At 39.4% G+C, this 19,626-nt stretch overlaps 1 protein-coding gene across 7 annotated transcripts in view; it reads right to left on the bottom strand.

The window, feature by feature from the left end:
* Positions 1-8,452: 8,452 nt before the first annotated feature.
* Positions 8,453-19,626, bottom strand: part of EVC2 (EvC ciliary complex subunit 2) — a 78,779-nt gene continuing 67,605 nt past the window's right edge. For all 7 annotated transcript variants that reach the window (XM_072861683.1, XM_072861685.1, XM_072861684.1 and 4 more), the window contains 4 exons: positions 18,918-19,005; positions 11,158-11,351; positions 10,327-10,428; positions 8,453-9,846 (listed from right to left, as the gene is read on the bottom strand). In XM_072861683.1, coding sequence (XP_072717784.1) covers positions 9,573-9,846; positions 10,327-10,428; positions 11,158-11,351; positions 18,918-19,005 — 658 coding nt within the window. In that variant the 3' untranslated portion in view covers positions 8,453-9,572. The remainder of the gene's footprint in view (positions 9,847-10,326; positions 10,429-11,157; positions 11,352-18,917; positions 19,006-19,626) is intronic.

The raw sequence follows: 19,626 nt of genomic DNA, 5'->3' as shown, positions 1-19,626 counted from the left end.
GGAAAGTGGAAACAAACCAGACTAAATGTTTTTATTTCCAATTTTGTTTAATATGTGTTAAACAAGTTTGGTTTTGAAACGAAAGCCATTCCTTCATTAAAAATATTGACCAGCTCTAATCACATATTTGGTTGAAATTGTTCCCACAGCAACTGCAACCAGGAGCTGAAAAGTTCTTCTGCTTTTGTTTGAAGAAAAACTTAAATGCTGAAAAGCTCCTCTGCTTTGCCCAAGTATACTCATTAGTCTAATAAAATATAGCTCTTCTCCCTCCCAACCACGTTGTCTGGCGCTCAGTATCTTTTCTATAAAGAAGTTCTGAGGCCTACAAGAAAATGCACCTCTGCTTTGCCGAAGTCACGCACAGCCGAAAAGCCCAAGAGAAGGAGAAATAGGTTTTTATCTGAATATTTTTTCCTACTTGGTAGCGTGGAGTCAATTTTCCCAGTTCCTCTTCTTCTCTACTTTCATTTAGTAAGAAAGCAGTGAGAGTTATTCGAAACACAAACTATACCGCCTGTTGTAGGCGTTAGATGAACCATCCTAGCGTAGTGCCTGTACCTGCCTCTCAGTTATGGGGAAAGCCACGACATTTAGCTTCGATTAGACACCGTGGCATTTAGATGGCCAAAATAAAGTGAAACAAATTGCAGCACATACCCTGTGCACAGAGCACGCTTTGACAGCCAGAACGTGCTAGCAGGATTTTGTGCCACACTGAGTTACTCTCTAGTCTGATATGGCACTGAATGACAGCGTACAGGGGTTGTATTAACCAAACCCTGACATCTTTATTCATGTAGATAGTATTATTGCATTTAAGGAAGTATTCATATGCATAAAAATTGGACGAGCCACGAAGATGCCCGGTCATTTCTGCAAGGTTTTTTTCTTCCCCAAATTTATAGAGCTTTTCTTATCATAATTTTCTTATCACATGTTCTTGGCAAATATTATTTCCAAATGCTGGAAGTAGAAATGCTCTCTTTGTATGCTTCAATTAGGAAGAAAACCTCTCAAACACACACACAAAGGCAGCAATACAATTATTCTCAGAATAAAGTCATTTCATAATCTCATTTTATTCATTCCACAGTCTAGGCTTGGTATCAGAAATTAACTTCACTCTTGACAGCAACATGCAAGATGCTTTTAAAGATCTCTGTCAGCACATGCTCCACTAGTGTTATAGCTTCCTGCTGTGCATCAAAAGCCTACAGGAAATTTGCTGAACCTGCAACTCTTCTGTGCCTGGTTTGGAGGAGATGGACAGCTCATGAACCCTCTCTCGCCCACTGCAGTGTTATTCAGGAGCCAATTCCTATGAGAGACCGTGTTGCATATTCAACAGTTGGCTGTGAACTGTCTTATTCCAGTGTCAGTATGATTTTTCACTTGTTTTATTCACAACTGGGGCCTCAGTTCCCAGATCTTTATTGATCCACCACTGGGATTCACACAGGCTTCTTGGTTTAACTCACTCACGATAGAAAACCCAATGTGGATGAAAGGAGTTGACAGAAAAGCCCAGAGCCTTCCTTAGGTGTTTGGCTCCCAGTGCATGTGACAAGTTGTCACATCTCTGTGCAACAAGGCAGAGACTCTGGAGGGTAAGGTAGGAGCTGACCTGCAAGGAACCAGTTCATCCCAGGTGCTTCCCGAGTGTTGAGCAGAGATGGAAGAAGAAAAGGGATCAGACAACTGATGTTCTCACTGGGCACAGAATGATTATCTGAGCTTGGAGACTGAAGATACAGACCCAATGCTGTAGGCAGCTTCTTAGCGCTGATGTAATTGGGACTACATGCAGAAGTAAGAATGAGATTGTCAAGTAAACCTGTATTTATATATTTAATATCTCTAGTAGACCTTGTTAAAAAAAAGTGACACACACCCCCCCCCCAAGGATTATCTTCCTCAGCCGGGAACACAAGGAGTTTCTAGGACACTGCAGCCATCACTAGCTGTTGCACAGAGCCACTGTCTTCACACCAGGAGAACCCCACAATTTCAGCTCTGCTGCTGCTAGCTGGGTGGACTGGAGCTCTTTGAGATCAGCACCGTACTGTCGGTCCTGACAGGTTTGAATTGCACAAACAACTCTTCACCACCATCACTGTCTGAGCTGGTCCTCCATGGAACCCAGGACCTCATTTGTTCCGGTACCTCTGCAACCAAGAACATACTCTACTAAAAGTACTACATCCCTTCAAAAAGACAATCATGTTAACAGCATGCTGGCTTGTTATACAAATAACGTCACAAGTTAGTAAACAGAATTGTGAATCTAACATTTATATCAATTGAATGGTTAGATGTGGCTTTTCCTCTTCTCTACTGTGAAAGGAAAGAGTTGCATTATTCTAGAACTTGTTGGAAGGCTTGTATCTATCTATAAAGCCGCGTAAGTTATACTGATAGATTCTGTAGTAATCCTGGTTTGTTTGTTTTGTTTTAAACATGGCATACTAAGTATTTTATACAGTACTTGAAAGCAAAAAACATCTCTCCCCTCCCTCCCCACAGAACACCATGACTTGGTTTACGCTGTGGTATCCTTGCAACATAACAGACCATCACATACTCTTTAGGACGAAGATACGGCAGCCTCTGTCTAGAGCCTGCCTCTCTGCAGGTATGAGCTGAAGATGTGTGTTTGGGTCTTGGATTACTTCTGATTTCCCTTCTGCTTTATTATGACTGCTAACAACTATGGATTCTTTTACTGAAACCTGGAAGATGTTCTATTCCTTTTTATTAATGACCTGGAAGATGAAATAAAGAGTATTCTTATTAAATTTGTGAACAATACCAAACTGGAGAAGGCAACAAGCACACTGAAGGACAAGATCAAAATTCAAAGGAGTTTTAATCAGCCAAATGAATGGTCTGAAGAGAACAGATCGTAATGCTGTTAAGGATACATGGAGAGTATGGTCCTGAGAATGGCACGGATGATGAATCAGAGACATGGTTAGCAATGTTACCCTGCTGTAAAAAACTATGGGCAAGGGGGGAAATACTGTACATGATTGATATGAAGCTGATGAAATCTATCAGTATAGGAAAGACTCTTCTGAACACCTCAAATCTCCTGTACTTCTCTACAGCTGGTGATCCTGTGCGTTATCTGGGCAGGAGGGTAAGGGGGCTTGGGGGGTACTTTTCTTGAAAGGTGTGAGCAGAGAAGCAGTGTGCAGTATTCCACCAAGACAGACTCGGCCACTGGCAGCTCACCAGCTAACCACAAAGCTACTCAGTGTTCATCAAACCATCGCCTAACCATACATCTAAAGGGAAAATGAAAATAATAATAATAATAATAATAAAGGTATGTATTCACGTGGGTTTTAACCAGTCAGGGAGCATCACAATCTCTAACATATTAATTCTCCTGGAAAAAAAGGGAGGTTTAGGAAGGAAACCTGGGACAAAGCAAGGACTTGAGCCTGATCTCCCAGCTTTCAGGATAGAAATATGGCTTTTTCTCTGTTCCCTGGTGAAAAGCAGACATCAAAGAGACAAATCTTTTCATAGGGAAACAAATTTTTCTCTAAGAAAAACATATCTTACACTTTTGGAAAAAAATACTGTGAAAAGAACTATTTTTATTAAAACTGTCATTGAATTACTCTGTTCCTTCTCATTTGAGAAACTGAGAGCATGGGAACATTTCATCATTATATAGGAATTGTAAAAAAGAAGATATTGTATATTGAAGATTTTGAGAATTTTTGCTCATCAGCAGAAGAGATAATTGGTTAAAAATATTACCAGAAAGAATATGGGGCATTCCTAATATTTTAGACAGTCTGAAGACCCAAAACAGTAAACTTCCAAAGACAGCTTCTAGTTCCTGATATCTCCTCGATATTCTTCAAGGCATAAGGATGGGAAAGCAGAGATCGCTTTGAAAGAGATCACTTTCAAGAATGCAACCCTGAATTACCCAGTTTCTACAGTATACCAAGAGCAATGACAAACATACTCCTGTGTATGCAATATGCATAAAGGACAATTTGGAGATACAGCCAAGATGGTAATTTTAGTGCAATGAATTGCCAGTGATCAACAGCAAATGAATGAAAATCTGCTGGCAGACATGACCAGATTTAATTACTAGTGATGGTCAAGGAATAAGCAGAACAAAAATATATTGGAAAAATCTGACAAACAATTATACATTTATTCCAATTAATACAGACATTGCACATCTATCCACTCAAAATATTTTCTAATAGCCTTTCATTTTATACTCCTTAATTTTTTTACTCATTCTGAACCGTTCTGCATAGGGATATTTTTGTTGAGTAACTACAAAACCATTCACATATTGTAACCAGATGTCATTCTCAACTACATAAAACCAAGGACTAAAGCCTAACACCAATGCTCAAACTTACCAAGTTCTGCCCTCAGATTCTGAGAGCTATTTTGGCTTGGAATGATACCTGCCACTTCCAGGTTTTAATTTATTTTCTTATTCAGCTATCTTCCTTCAAACAAAAGTGGTTGAAAATACACAGCCTCTTCTCTGCAGGTAGCTTCTCTGGCGTAATTGAAGAAGATGCTCCAAAGAAGTTGACTTTTTCAAAATATAATTCACTTCCCTGCCTATATAACCAAATGTCTGTCTCCTGCTCTCCTGAGGAATGTCTGAACCTTGGGGAAAACAAATTGCTTTCAGTCAACATGGCTCTCAAGCTTCTAGATACAGCTGTGGTGGGAAAAGTAACTAGTGGTTTTACATACCAACAAGCACAGACTGCTCAAATACAGAGATGGGCATTATCAGTTCTCATTAAATGGACCTTTTATATCACAGCTTGTCTGCAACACAAAGGTGCACGCTGAGCACACTGTATAGTCTTTCACAAGTGTTGAGCCTGACTTTCCCTGCCTTGCTCCCTGTGAATGACAAGAAAACAAATGGAAAGAGAGCACTGAAGACCTGAGCTGGTGGCCTTTGCCAGCCATTTTGCAGAAGAGGACTTGAGTGGAGAAGCAGAAGGTGGCAAAGGCTGGATCCTACCTGGAGCACCCAGCTAGGAGGATAACGTTCATCACCTGCACGGTACTGCTCGGCCAGTACAAGTGTTCGTATGAACTCTCATACAGCTCTCAACAGCCTATGACAATATAGCTTTTATAATTCGGTAGGGAAAATAAGCTTTATGCTGGTACACCTATGTCTGCACCAGTTACATCAGCACAGCAGTGAAACATTTCAGCATAGGGCAGAGGGGGAACTGGGTCAGCGGAGTGAGTGGACTTGGCATTCGGTGCTTTGAAAATCCTGCTGTCAGTCTCTCGGGGAGCGAGAGCTGTTGATGAAAGGCAGTGTAATTATTGGCACTGGGTTGTATTAAGATAACAGCATAAAAACTTAACTTTCCCCAGAAGAAATAAAGGTGTTAAAATAGCAGCTGGGTAAATACAAGATAATGAAAGAAAGCAGCATGATTTCCCCAGGTTCAAATAAAGCAGACGAGTATTTTGCAGAATTGACCTTATTAAAGAGACATTGTCACGTTAAAAATTAATCCAAAACTAAAACTATTATAGCAATAAGTGAAGATAAAGTTACCTACTAAACATAACAATTAATTCCACAAAAATGTCAACCCTTTTCCTTCCATTTTTACATTTTTCTGTAGTGAAGTGCCCGGTCCATATATGTATTTTCACTTTTCTTTACAATTGATTGACTTTTTGACACAATGTTGATAGTCTCTACCAGAACATCCAGTTACTCATTCTTGGTATTAATTATTCTTCATTAAGCTTAGCATCTGTATTCTACTTTATCATAAACTAATACGTAATACTGAGGACAGGGAAATGAAACAGAAGCTTATCGTAGGAAATCTCAACTCACTCATTTCATGGAAACATTTTCAGCTCAATCACTGCAGAACAACATTTTCTGTACATCTTCCCTAAGATGTTTTTCACCATGTGGGATCTTTTTTATTAAAAAACCCTTTAAAATTAAATCTTTTAAATAAAAGCTTGACCTTAAACTAAACAACTGAGTGAGCAACACATCTTGCATGCTAATCCAGTTATCTGTATCTCTGATATGCCAGGCCAGAAACACAGCAAGGAGAATAACCAATCTTCTAAAATCTTATTCTTTCTAAAGGGCACTATGCAGACTTTACGCTATTATCCATGACACTGTGATTTTTGTTTCAGCCTATATTAATAGATGTAGCGAAGAACTTCATTACTCAAATTAATTACACTTCAGTAAATGCATTCATGAGGAAACTACAGCATGCAACATGAACAACAGGATCATTACATGACACAGCAGAAAATCCCGTGAATAATTACTTACCTCACTGCAAACAGTTGCACAGATCCAGAAGCATATGGATATTGATTCTGTTTAAATCTATAGATACTAAGGACCTTGACAATTTTAAACATTCCAGTCAGTGCCCATTTAATCTTAAAATGGCCAAAGTATCTTAAAATCATTTTCTTTGCATCTTTATACGGCGCTAGCATTTTGTCCCCTACCGATGCATATCTCTGCTTTGACAAACACTACAGGGTCCTTCAGGAGTGATCACACCATGAGCAGAAAGCTGGGCTAACGATAACACGAAGGAGCCTGTGCACAACTCATAAGCCTTCTGAAAATCCTGAACTGGTAGCCAGGTTGTGCCCAGGCAGTGCCCTGGGCACGAGGGATGCACTGTGCAGTGGGTGCAGACTGCAAGCTAACATTACCTAAGTGCATGTTCAAGAAATGATAACAAAAAGCTACAGTTTATTAGTCCAGCGTGGAGAACAATTTCTTCAATAAATGATACCATTGCCAGTAAGTCAGTTTTTACTGTGTGGATTAAAGCATCACTGCCTAAGGACAGTTACTTCTGCCTGTTCTTTGCACGTTTTGGCTCCTTGGTGAATGGCTTTAGGTTGAGGGGAGACAACAGCCGCAGTGGAGATGGGAGTACATAGTTAACGGTGAGGGACAAGATGAGAAGTAATGAACTTCCAGGGGAACACAATTAGTTGTGGGATTAATTAGAGGGTCCTTCATTTCCAGGACTTTCAATGTCAGTAAAATGCATTATATAGCCAGGCAGAAACCAACAGGAAGAGTTGCTAAACAAGTGAGGCATTTCTTTGAAGTCCCAATTCTACAATGACCATGGTATTAGTACCCTTACTAGATACTTTTATCCTTTTAATTTGGCTACATCTGTTTAAAATAGGAGGTTCAGCCAGACTGTAAGGTGTCCCTTTCTGATGTTAATTTAGTGAGAATGAAGAACAATTTGCCCCATGTGGATAATGTTCAAAATCCTGAAGAATTTGGCCTTATACTACTTATTTTATTGATGACTATGAAGCCAAATGGGCTTAATTTGAATGGCTTGTCCAGCACGCATTCCTTGGAAGACTTCAACTGTGAAATATGGATGCTCTTACCTATGGTATGCACATGGAACTACACAAACAGCTGGCCCTCCTATGTCCTCTGAACAACTCAAAGCTGAACATAAGTCAACTCTTTATTGAAGTGGGCTATCACCTAGGTACTTCTTTCATAAAGTACCAAAGTACTTCTTTCATAAAGGCACAAGAGATGTTAAGATCTGGACATTTCTTTGAATATGTATTGCATGATATGAAGCTGATTCATAGCAGGGCATGACTTTCCCTGATAGAATAGTTACAATCACTGAGCTGCTTCAAATTCGTGATGAGGTGCGAGAGTTACAAATCAGCTTTCTATTATTAGGCATACGGTTTATCTGTTAAGGATAATAAATTGATATTGCAATCAATATTCAGATGTTGCATTGTATTATTGTAACTGATTAAAGCTATTGGCCCCAATGTCTAATCTGTGATCAGTACTGTCATTTCCCTTTTGTATTGTAACAGACTAGAGTCTGGGCTTGCAAAGAAATCTTGGAAGAGACTCGCATTCAAGAGAGGGTACTTCAGCTTTCAAGTGCTCCTTGCAGCCCTGAGCACAGCTCAGGTTTTCCTGCTTTTCTTGCATAGGGCCAACCCCCTTTCTGAAACGCCTGAGCCTCCTCCTATACTGCTCTGACCCACCTCCAAGGTAGGACAGACCCTACCTTTACCTACCCACGCCTTGGGGACAACATACCACACGCATTAAAACGTAGAGACTCTGAACTCCCACAACCCTGATAACTCCTCTTTCTGTGAGAGCGATGACTTCTATGAAAAGACTGAAGAATGCAATCAAAAAATAATTAGGATTAGCAGGCTAATTATTGCATACATTTTCTAATGCTAATAGCGATATGAAACACTAGTTGGTGTTTACCGTGGGATGAATATTTAAACTTGTCAAAAGAAGTGGGGAAAAAGATGTTTTTTTCCACTTGGAATAGATGCCAACTGCAGACATGTACATTGTAACATTTTAATTTTTAAAATGAAATTTTCACCCTATTAATACAAAGAAATACATGAAAAATTGCAAAATATATTATCACAGTATCCTCAGAGCATAGCATTCAAATACAGTTCAAAAAAACCTCAAAATAGGCTTGAATATCATGAAACATTAACAAATACATGCATTTCTTTTAATTGGCCTTTTCCTGTTCCTGTTTTTAGGGTTCATCTTTACAGTCTTCTTTCTGTCAAGTAGAAAGCTTTAAAAATTAACTCTTTTCAAAATGTAAAATTATATTCTCATCAATTTAGAGAAATCCAGCAATAAGAACTTCAAAAATACCCACCTAAAATTGTGACAGTTGGCAGCACTGCAATCAAAAAAGCTTCTGAAGGTATTACACATCCATTTACATTTTTCCCTTTTCTACCGAGCAAGTGTGACGATATTGGTTCACCAAGAAAAAAGACTGCAACAGCCTGCAAATACTTAACACAGTTTTGAACTGTAGCCACCTTCATAGTTCAACTGAAGTAAGTTTAGAAACAATGTGAGAAGCTGAAGTTACTCCAGGATGTAAGGCTAAGTACCTATGTATATGCTGAAGATCTAGACTACCAGCTATCACTGTAGAACACAGACTGCAGAAGTAGCATTCAAAGCCTATTAAGAACACAACATTAAACAGTAAATTAGCTAGAATAACAGAAAATCAGAGAACACAGGATTTGTGGGTCATCCACTTCATCTCTTCATGCCATCTGCTATACCACAGCTTATTACCAGAATATATAAATACAAGAATAGTAAATCAGTACTTACTTTATGTAATAAATAACCTTCCTATATAAATTATGAAAATACAGCTACAGTAAAATCAGTGCAAAAATGATCAAAATGTACTGAAGGAACACTGAGTCCCGCCTGCCAGAATGTGCATCATAAAACACCCATATTTCATCTACTGCATCATACACTGACAAGAATTTAAAAAATGCACAATGCACATTGCTAACTGTGCCGTTCTAAAATTACAGCTATTTACAATGTCAGACAAATGAGATTAAAACAACGCACGTGTTATTTAAACTGCACGCTTCATTCTTTCTCATTATTTTACTGAATTTTAAGTAACTTCCTCTTCCTTAATTGATACTTTGAACAGAAGTTGCCCTCATGAGTCCATATTTGCACGAGCAGCCTTTTTGGAATTAAGAAAGTTCTTTTTCTTTTTCCTTGGAGAATTATGCAAAGCAAGTATTGGATCTCTTGGCTCACGGAACAAAAATACCTTCTCTCCTGTGTCTAATTGCTCTATGACTTCAGCATTTGCAGTGTTCAAACAAACAGGTGGATCAGATTGTTCCATAGGAGGATGTGTAGGTGAACATCCAAGATGAATGAATGATGCTTTTTCCAAGAGGGCAAGTTGCTTCTTCTTTATCAAGCTACATTAATGAAAAAAGTTGAATTGAAAAATGAAAACTTGGGCAAAAAAGCATAACTTCCTACATTATATCCTGACATAGAAGTGGTGACTTTGGAAGCTAGAGAAAATCATATTTCAACAGACAGAATTGTAATTTCCATTCCAATCCCCAATAATTTGCACATCATTTTATGAGACACAAAATTGCATAAGGAAAAGTAACCTTATAATAAATAACCATAGGGAAGATGGGCAATGTACATGAAAAACGTGTGAACTTTGTGGATCTGTACGGAAAAATCTTTTTAGGCATTTACTATGATTGCTTATTATGTGTAAATATGTTGTAGGAAACACAAGCACCAAAAAGCAGAACAGTGTCAGAAAATGCATATTTATGAACTTATTTTCTGATTTCTAACAGATATAAGAGGAACCTTTGGAGATGAAATGAAGTATAAAAAAAAATAAGGTATGTTTCTTCCTGTTTTCTCCTTACCTGTCTTTTCTCTTGTTTAGAGAAGGTATCTGTTCCAAATTTCTGTTTATCAGATCTTGCCTTACTTTGTTCTCCAGTGCTTGCCACAACTCTTGGCTCTTCCTGAAGGAGCAGGAAAGAAAAAAATTCCCACCAGTAAGTCCCCAAATATACACACGTTCCTCCCCTTTCTGATTTTAGCTACCAAACCCATGACAGTAATACCATGAATACAGTCAGCAAGAGCGTTCAAGGATTTTTGCTGCCCTGCCATAAATCATTTAAATCAGCTAAGATCACACCTCAGGGCATGGTCCCAAGGACCCTTATCTGTTCCTTGACAACTCACATCTGACAACTAGAGGGCCCAGTGCCACAACATCTGCTTTTCTCCCCATGTCATGGCAGGGAGTTGGGAGAGGGGGTCTGGGAGCACTTCTTGGTGTCACCTGCAAAGCTATTCAGCTGGTGTTAATGGGGATAAACTGGAGGGATGAAGGCTCTTGGGAGACTACCTGTCTCTGTGAGTAAAGGGAAAAACAGTGGCCACTTGGGACTTTAGTAATGAATGACAAAGGGACAGGCATCTGCAAGATTGAAACTTCCATTATTAGAAAGGAGGACCTCATTTATATCTTTAGGAGCTATAGACACCTGAAATCTGGTGTGCTATGAATATTATAAATACAAAAAGCTGGAAGGAAAATATTTTAATAAACTCCAATTAAAGTCAACAGAAAGAAAATGATAAGAACAGGATTTCTAAATCTAATCTGCTTGTCCAGCAAATACATATACATGTAAAGCAATAATCTTCTCTTGCAGTGGTCTACCAAAAAATATCACACTTACCTTTTCTTACAGCTGCCAGACTCATCTGCATTACTGTCACTTTCAGCAACACCATCAGAATATTTACTGATGGAATCAAGGACAGAAAGAACCTCACTTTGTGAGCTGGAGGGCAGCAACAAGTTCAGGATCCTGTGCAACATCCCCATTGGTACCCTTGTCAGTTTAGCTAAATAACCTGCCAGTCGGAGCTCCTTCAGGATTAATGAGTAGAAGACATAAATTTAGCATTGAAAATAAAAAAAAGTGTTAGCAAATTTTAATTACTATCATTAAAGAATTATTCATTATAGAAACAAAAAATATTATTGAAAATCACGTTAATAGTGACAGTTTTGGTGTCAAGTGGTCATAGTCCCATGTTCACTGTTTCTACCCACACTGGCCCATATATATTACAGTTGTCCATTTCATTCTGGATATAGGCAATGTAAATGTTAAACAACCAGCTGATCTTAGTGTATGTGCTTAGGGCATGTCCTAGATGCCCTTCAGTTTGAAAAAATCACAATTCAACCATATTCTAGCATGGAAGGTTTAGTTAATTTATGGATTGTACTATTATAAAGAAATCCTTTCAAGATAGCAATGAAGCAATATGATATTCCTTTGATCTGTAAAATTAGGGGAAAAAATAGCCTCTGAAACCTAATGACAACATTTACATGTTGCCATGGTTAAGCACTTCATTGTTCAGCCTCTCAACACCAGATTCTGTGATAAGCTCAGAGAAAAGCTTGTAAAATTTGTTAAGAGGTGAAGGAAACAACTGGTTTTGTTTTGGTGTTTTTTATTTTTTCCAAACGTCCTCTCTTTTTTGGCCCAAAGGTCAGTGGTAAAGCATACTCGTATAGTGTTCAAATAGACTAAGTTCAAATTTAGTTGTTCCCTAACAATCCACCTGCCCCATTTCCTGCCCCCCTCCGAACACCAAAACCCCATTGTTATTTTCTCCTCTGCTGTCAAAACTAGTGTGTCCCCAGGGCTGTTTCTGCGGATTTCTCACGTGTATCAAATAGGGAAAGTCTACAATATATTGAGAACTACATGGAAAGAAAAAAGGAGAGCAAATTAAAGCAAGTTAAATGCCTCAAAGGATGCCATAAAAATGCTGTTGTAGTCTATTCAAACCATACATGTATCTCAGGTAGCCGAAGTTAGGCAAAACGTGCCAAACGTTCGAGATGACTCACGACAGCGGAGTCACCTCCACTCTGTAGACTATCCTACAAGCACTAATGGGGGAGATGACTACAAAGCCCATGTCACATAAAAAACCCACAAGGTCCCACCATGCAGGAAGACAGCCGATTTCTTTGTCCATAGTGGATTCAAAATGTCACAGCAAATGTTTGAACTCTGCCTCTTTTTTGCATGACAAATTTTCAGAGGAGCGAATACACCTAGGATATCCCTGTATTAAGTGAATCTTCTGCTTTAAAAGAAGCCATTTCTCTAAAAGGATGCTCTATAAAGGACAAGTTCTGCTAAATCCATGTAAAAACCAAACAAAGCAATCACTCCCAAAGCAGCCCTAACCCAAATTTAGATGGCCACACAAAATAAAGAAATCAATCAATCTTTTCCCATAACCGTTCCCCAAGCAGAGAACTCCTCTCCAAAAGACAGGAAAACTAGTCACTTCCCAAAGTTTCCTGGGTGTTGTGGCTTAACCCCAGCTGGCAACTAAGCCCCACACAACTGCTCGCTCACTCCCCCCTGGTGGGATGGGGGAGAGAATCATAAGAGTGAAAGTGAGAAAACTCCTGGGTTGAGATAAAGGCAGTTTAATAGGGAAAGCAAAAGCTGCACACGCAAGCAAAGCAAAACAAGGAATTCATTCACTGCTTCCCATGGGCAGGCAGGTGTTCAGCCATCTCCAGGAAAGCAGGGCTCCATCACGCGTAACCATTACTTGGGAAGACAAAACACCATCACTCCGAATGTCTCCCCCTTCCTTCTTCTTCCCCCAGCTTTATATGCTGAGCATGATGCCATACGGTATGGAATAGCCCTTTGGGCAGTTGGGGTCAGCTGTCCCAGCCGTGTCCCCTCCCAGCTTCTTGTGTCCCCCCAGCCTCCTCGCTGGTGGGGTGGGGTGAGGAGCAGAAAAGGCCTTGACTCTGTGTAAGCACTGCTCAGCAGTAACGAAACATCCCTGTATTATCAACACTGTTTCCAGCACAAATCCAAAACATAGCCCCATGCTAGCTACTGTGAAGAAAATTAACTCTACCCCTGCCAAAACCAGTACATTCTCCACCCCTTATTCCATACATTTATGCCATGCTCAGGTGCCACACTATCCAATACATCCTCATTAACCAAGCCCATCCTTTGATACAATACACAGATATCATTCCCTTAGTCTATGGACCACCTCTGTGGTGTATTATCAACACCGTTTCGAGCCCAAATCCAAAACACAGTCCCATACTAGCTACTGTGAAGAAAATTAACTCTGTCCCAGCCAAAACCAGCACACTGGGCTCTTCAGTGTTGTTATGGGTTTTCCATGTAAACCACTGAGATACTACAATGAACAAGACAAAATCCTAAGATTGATGAGAGATTGGTAAATTGACCTGGTATCTAAAATGTCCAATATTTTCACCCTAAACAGGCACCAAAGTTAGGTAAAACAGATGTCTGTTCAGCCTACTTAGGGCAAGAAATGATTTGATTCTTCTCTGGAGAGGGATGTAAGAAAGAGCTTAAATCTTAATACAGACACCTAAGTTTAATTTCTACAGTTGTATACAGACTGTGTTGTACTTTTGGTCTTTAAAAAACTCTTCTTCTAGAAACTTACAAAAACCAACATTAAGTGAGAATAAAAATGACACATTTCTGTGACCTACTCTGCCCTTTTTGGCTAAATGGTCTCAGGCCAAGTAATTCAGTAATTTATGCGCAGATGATCGAAACATCATTACTTCAGTACTGCTTTCCTCTGTTACAGTTTCCTGTTTAAAATGTTCTTTTCTCCACTCTGACCCTTACCTTTCTGCATCAAGTATGATTTGGACTGAGACACAACGCTTGATGATTTTCTAACACAACAGAATTAACGATTAAGTAATCTGCAAGGTGCCACAACGCTGTCAACAGTACCAGAAGTGGCACAGGCACCCACCGGCCAGGTGCACCTAGCATATGTACAGCAAAGGGAGTGCTGATGTGCGAACATGCTCCAGCAGCGAGCAGCACTTCCAGATGCTCACAGCTACCCACACCAGCTTGCAGAAGCGGGAAGAAGTGAATGTGCAAACACAGGAATGGTCGCACCAGTCAGACCAAAAGCCCTCCAGTGTGGGATGAATTTGATTCTTCAGGTTTATTATATGGTAAGGTACTACAAAGATTGGGAATTCACTTTTTTCATAACATCTAATGGATACAAATGCTACTTGTGCCACCAATAACCTCATTTGTATTCTCTGAATTTGGTCAAAATAAAAACAGGAATGAATTGTAGTTTACAAACAGCAGAATTACTTTTAAGTATTTGGACTGAGCAATGTGTATTTAAACAACTAATGCAAGAATTGATGAACTTGATCCATGCTGTGTTTCAAGCTTACTGTGCTGTTTCCACATGACAGTCTGCCTGCATCATCTGTTGTCTCTGAAATGCAACTAGAGTACCTGAGGCTATAGTTATGACCTTATTTAAAAGTAACTTCTTAGCCAGAGGCTTATGATCCTGAACTCACTATCATTCAAGAAACTGACCTACTACATCTAGGATGCAAGCTGAAATATGAAATGTAAGAAAGTAAAACTTATCTGGTTTTCCAGAGAGGGCTGCATCCACAGTTCTGAAAACTAGTCTTAAAGGGGAAAATCCTTTTTAAGGAAAAGAATGAGTGTAAGATACAGCGGTACAACAGCTACAGTTTCCTAAAACTTGACAATGTAATGTGTTCTATAAGTTGTAAGAAAACAGGGGGGAAAAAAAAAATATTTAAAAATCAATTCCTCTATCAGCTCACAGGATAAGCACATCCAAAAGTAGGAATATGTTACAATGTGAGCCTTAATAAATTAATAAATTATTCTTCTACTAAGCACATACTTCTTTAGAGTTGAATTAAGAGTTGTCAGGTTTGGAATTATAGTTGGAGTTATTATACTATTATACTTGCTGAGAACAGAAATTTTGTTTTGTATATCTGCAGGGTAAATATGTATAGGTTTTATGGAATTTCAATAAAGTATGTCCCAGAATATCTCCAGGCTACACTTTATATGAATAAATATAAACACAAAAACCCCAATGGTATATCTAATGCATATTTACACAAATCAATTATTTCTTCAGGGAATCTTATGAACAAAACAAAGCACAGACCCTCAAGTATACACTGAACAGTGTGTCCAGTTTGTCAAATGCATTGAGGTGACAGTGATGCTCTTAAATCTGTCTTCAAGATGTCAAAAATCTGTAATTATCAAGGGTCATTGCTCACCTGCTAGGGTGCTAAGAGGACTGGGTACTGTGAAAATTATGACACACTCTGTTTGCATGCATCTGTAATCTGCAAAACAATGACTTTGACCTCTCAACTTGCAGAATACATGCCACACTGTTCAGAAGCTCTTTCACAATATATCTGTACCAAATAAACTTAACAGCCATCACAGGCAGACAATTAAATTGTCAGCAACTTAAGCAATATGGTTTACCTATGTCGTAGAAAAGCAATATCCAGCTTTCCCCCAGCTGAGCAGTATGATCTTGGGGAATACAGAACAAGGAGCATCGGTATTTAATTATAAAACTTTCTAGGACCAAAACAAGCCACAATAAGGTGCAAAACCAGCATATTCCTCGTTAGTCCTGGGCAGTCCAATGAAAAATATGATTAACACTTCCAAAAGAAAAAGAGCACTGTCTTTGAACTGAAATGCTAAGAAAAGAGACAAGCTCTCTTGGGATAGGGTTCCCCTCGAAATGAATGATTCACAGCCAGCAGCAGTAGCACTCAGCCACTGGGTTTGTCTCTCTTCCCTCCCACCAAGTCCTACACAGCTGCTTCAGCATTCATCTTAACATGCCACACATCTTGAATTCATGACTTCATGAGGAAGGTAGATGCTGAGGCTCTACCAGAGACAACCAAACTCAAGAGCAGCAGAAAAACATTTCACAACATCCTTTGCAAGGTAAGAACTCCTCTGCTGGGCAGCTGGCTTGTTACATGCATCTTTTTCCTACCCTTCTATGCCCAGGAGTATGGCAAGCTAAGAACCACAGTATGAGATTAATGCAGTCTTCATTCTCTCTTTCAAAGTTCCCACTCAGCGGTGACTGTTTTTGGCAGCCTATGAAATTGCTAAATAAACACTGTACAAGGTCTCTTCAATTAATCCAAGACTGCAAGGCAACAGGGGATTTAAAAGCATTGAAATTAAACTATGATAATGGTCTCAGTAGTGCTAATCTGGAGGAGTTGGTCTGTGCTGTTTAAAGCCTTTACAATGGCCAGCATTTCTGGATGCAGCGTATTTTGTCAGATAAATACATAATGAAACAGGAAAAAAACAAAACCAACAGTATAAAGACTGTGGCCCATTCACAAGACTATGGCCCATCAAGACCAATGACTTAAACCATAGTAGTACAGGGAAAGATCAACAAAGCCCAAAGGACCTTTCAAAGCATTTTCTATTTTTGTATCTGTTCTGATGTTTATTTTCCACTGATGTTGAATGGAGTTTATTTTATCTAAGACTTGTATTTATCATAATATATTACATGTATCTGAAGCAATGTATGTTTCAGCAAAATATTCACACAAGCCTGTTAACTCCTTACCTGTTTAAAAAAAAAAAGTGTTCTGAAATCTTGAGCTGTTAGACTAACTGCAACTACAAATGGGCAAATAAAGCCTCAAATTTAGTATTGCCTCTGAAAAGCGTTACAGCTGTCACTGCCCACACCACGGTTCCGCGACTGAACGAATAACTGAGTGACTGCCTCGTCAGCATTACACAAGTTATTTTAGAGGAGCATAAATGAATACATATAAAGTTATAGAGATTAATCAGATTAAAACTCACCATCATGTGAATATTTACATCATAAGGACTCTACAAAGGCCTGCAGCAGAAATGTTTATCAGTGCCAGCAGGATGCTATTTCTGTGAAGTCCCAATAAAATGTTAGGAGCCCTATGTGCAGCAGGCCATGGGGGAAGAAAACAGCGAGAAGGAACTGAAGGCTGGAACAGAATTCAGCAGCTCCCGACAGCCACATCCACTTACAATATCCCAAAGTGTGAAGGCCAACAGGGTAGCAAGCCGGTTTGTGAAAAAAAAAAAAAATTAAAAAAAAAAATCAAACCAAACAAAAAAAACCAGTTGCAACAGGAAGCGGGGGGGGGGGGGGGGCAAAGAGGAAAATAATAATACTAAAAAAAAGCCCCAAACTCTAAAGAAACACATAGCTTGGATTCAAAACTGGAAGGCTGGTAACACTAGTCATGACCTCCTCAGCAAACACCTTCAAATGTTACACTCTGCAAGACACACCAGAATGGGGTTTTGGTGCTTGTATTATTATGCCCAGAGGATAGCATGCTCTTGGAGAATGTTAAGATGAGATTTGAATTCCCACTCTGCCTGATTTAATTCATCAGCACAAAGTGAGATCTTCCATTCCAGGACTGCACCTTAGCCATCAAGCTGCTAGATAATTCAGAGGTAAGTCTCTTCCTGTGAGGCTCACGGAAGGACTCCACTCTGAATGGGGCCCGAGTATCCACACAAGAGGCAGAGACTGAAGTAATTATCACGCTCCTATGAGCTTTAGGAGATCTTAATGCAAATTCCTTACCCAAATCAGAGTAAGGATCTGAAAACGTGCTACCTTTCAGGTGAATCTCCTAACACAGATATAATATACAGGAGTCTCACTCCAACTCCTCATGAGAGCAGCTCTCCTCAAATAGGTATCCAGCTCAAGAGAGGATAAAGAGTTCAGAAACTTGAGCAGAAACAAGCTCAGTCGCAGGAAAAGCCGAGACACCCTTAGTCTAAGTGGTCCCTCCTTGGCTTGCTGGCCTCTGAAGCTCACAATTTATGACACAGGTGACTGTGACCACACTTGGCCCTGAGAGGCAAGATACTTTGATGCAAAAAGCTGCCCACACCAAGTCTCTTCTGACGGTAGCTACATATCTCAACCAAGGCCTGCAGATAAGACTTAGGGACAACAGCAATTAATTTTTAATGCCTTTTGTAGCACTGACAGGCAGCCAACGGATAGCAAATTACCTGAAGAGATGATGCTCTTTTTGAAAACAATATGAGTAATGATACCAGAAAATTTAACTAGCAGTCCTTCTATCATTTAGTTTTGTAACATGACCAATGCAAATCCTTTCTAACACTGATTAAGGCCTAAACGAAACCCTTGTCTCATTACATGAAAATCAGACTGTAAATCTCTCTGTAAACCACAAACTCGGGCAATTTAGTTCTCTCCACAGAATGAAATGCAACAGGACAACCCCCGGAAAGGATTTGCAAGTGAACAAAAAGAAGCATAACTCAGTAAAATTCAAAAGGCTGAAAGTAGGTCAGAATTAACTGAAGTGAATGATAATACAGGCTGCAAACACCAGAACTGGTAGTGACTATTAGCAAAACTGGGTCCAAATAGATCTGTAATGCTTCCCAAAAAAGCAAGAAAAGCTGATTCCCGGATACAGCTGTAATTTAAACTTGGAAGCTTTGTTCAATTTCATGCTTACCTGACTATAAAGTGCCACAAATGCATCCATTTCTATATTTTCCAGGAGATCTTCAAGCACCGCACAATTCCATTGCTCATCTCTCAAGCTGGAGTGAAAAACAGAATTAACATTGAAATCTTCCCAGGCGCAATGACTGTATTATAGGAAACAATATCTGAAAGTCATCCATTCAGGAAGTGTATCTTTCTGTCAGCCAAGTTGGGTGAGCAGCATAACTTCTAAAATAAGCCAACTTCTCCTCCCTTCTCCCCTGAACCACCAAGCAAACATCAGAGCAGAATCTAAGGCTATACTCTTGCACACAATTCTAATCTGGAATTGCTCCGAAGCAACATGATTCAACCTCTCCCCATCCTCTTCTTTAAATTTCATCACCACACTTTATGGCAAGTTGTGGATCTTTTTGTTGCTAGAATATAGTAGTAAACAGTTCACTTCCTCACTACTGGTGATTTTTTTGTTTCTAGACCAAATTACAAAGCCATCCTTATGTCATCTGGGAAAAGTACAAAACTTGTTTCTTCCATTATGTTTTCAGGCAAATAGTCAAGACTAGTTGCAATTTCTTTGAAGGCTTCACTAATATTTCTCTACAGTAGTATCCACAAGCCAGTAACCTATCTGCTTTTCTAGTGACTCTCTACTTCTGCAACAGGAGAGTCGTTAATCTACATCAAGTAGAGCTCCAGCCCTTTCAGAATAAAAC

This window comes from Ciconia boyciana, chromosome 5, assembly GCF_034638445.1.
Source record: "Ciconia boyciana chromosome 5, ASM3463844v1, whole genome shotgun sequence".
Taxonomy (NCBI): Eukaryota; Metazoa; Chordata; class Aves; order Ciconiiformes; family Ciconiidae; genus Ciconia; species Ciconia boyciana.
Note: the sequence above shows the minus strand (reverse complement) of the source record. Positions and strands in the feature narration are given on the sequence as shown.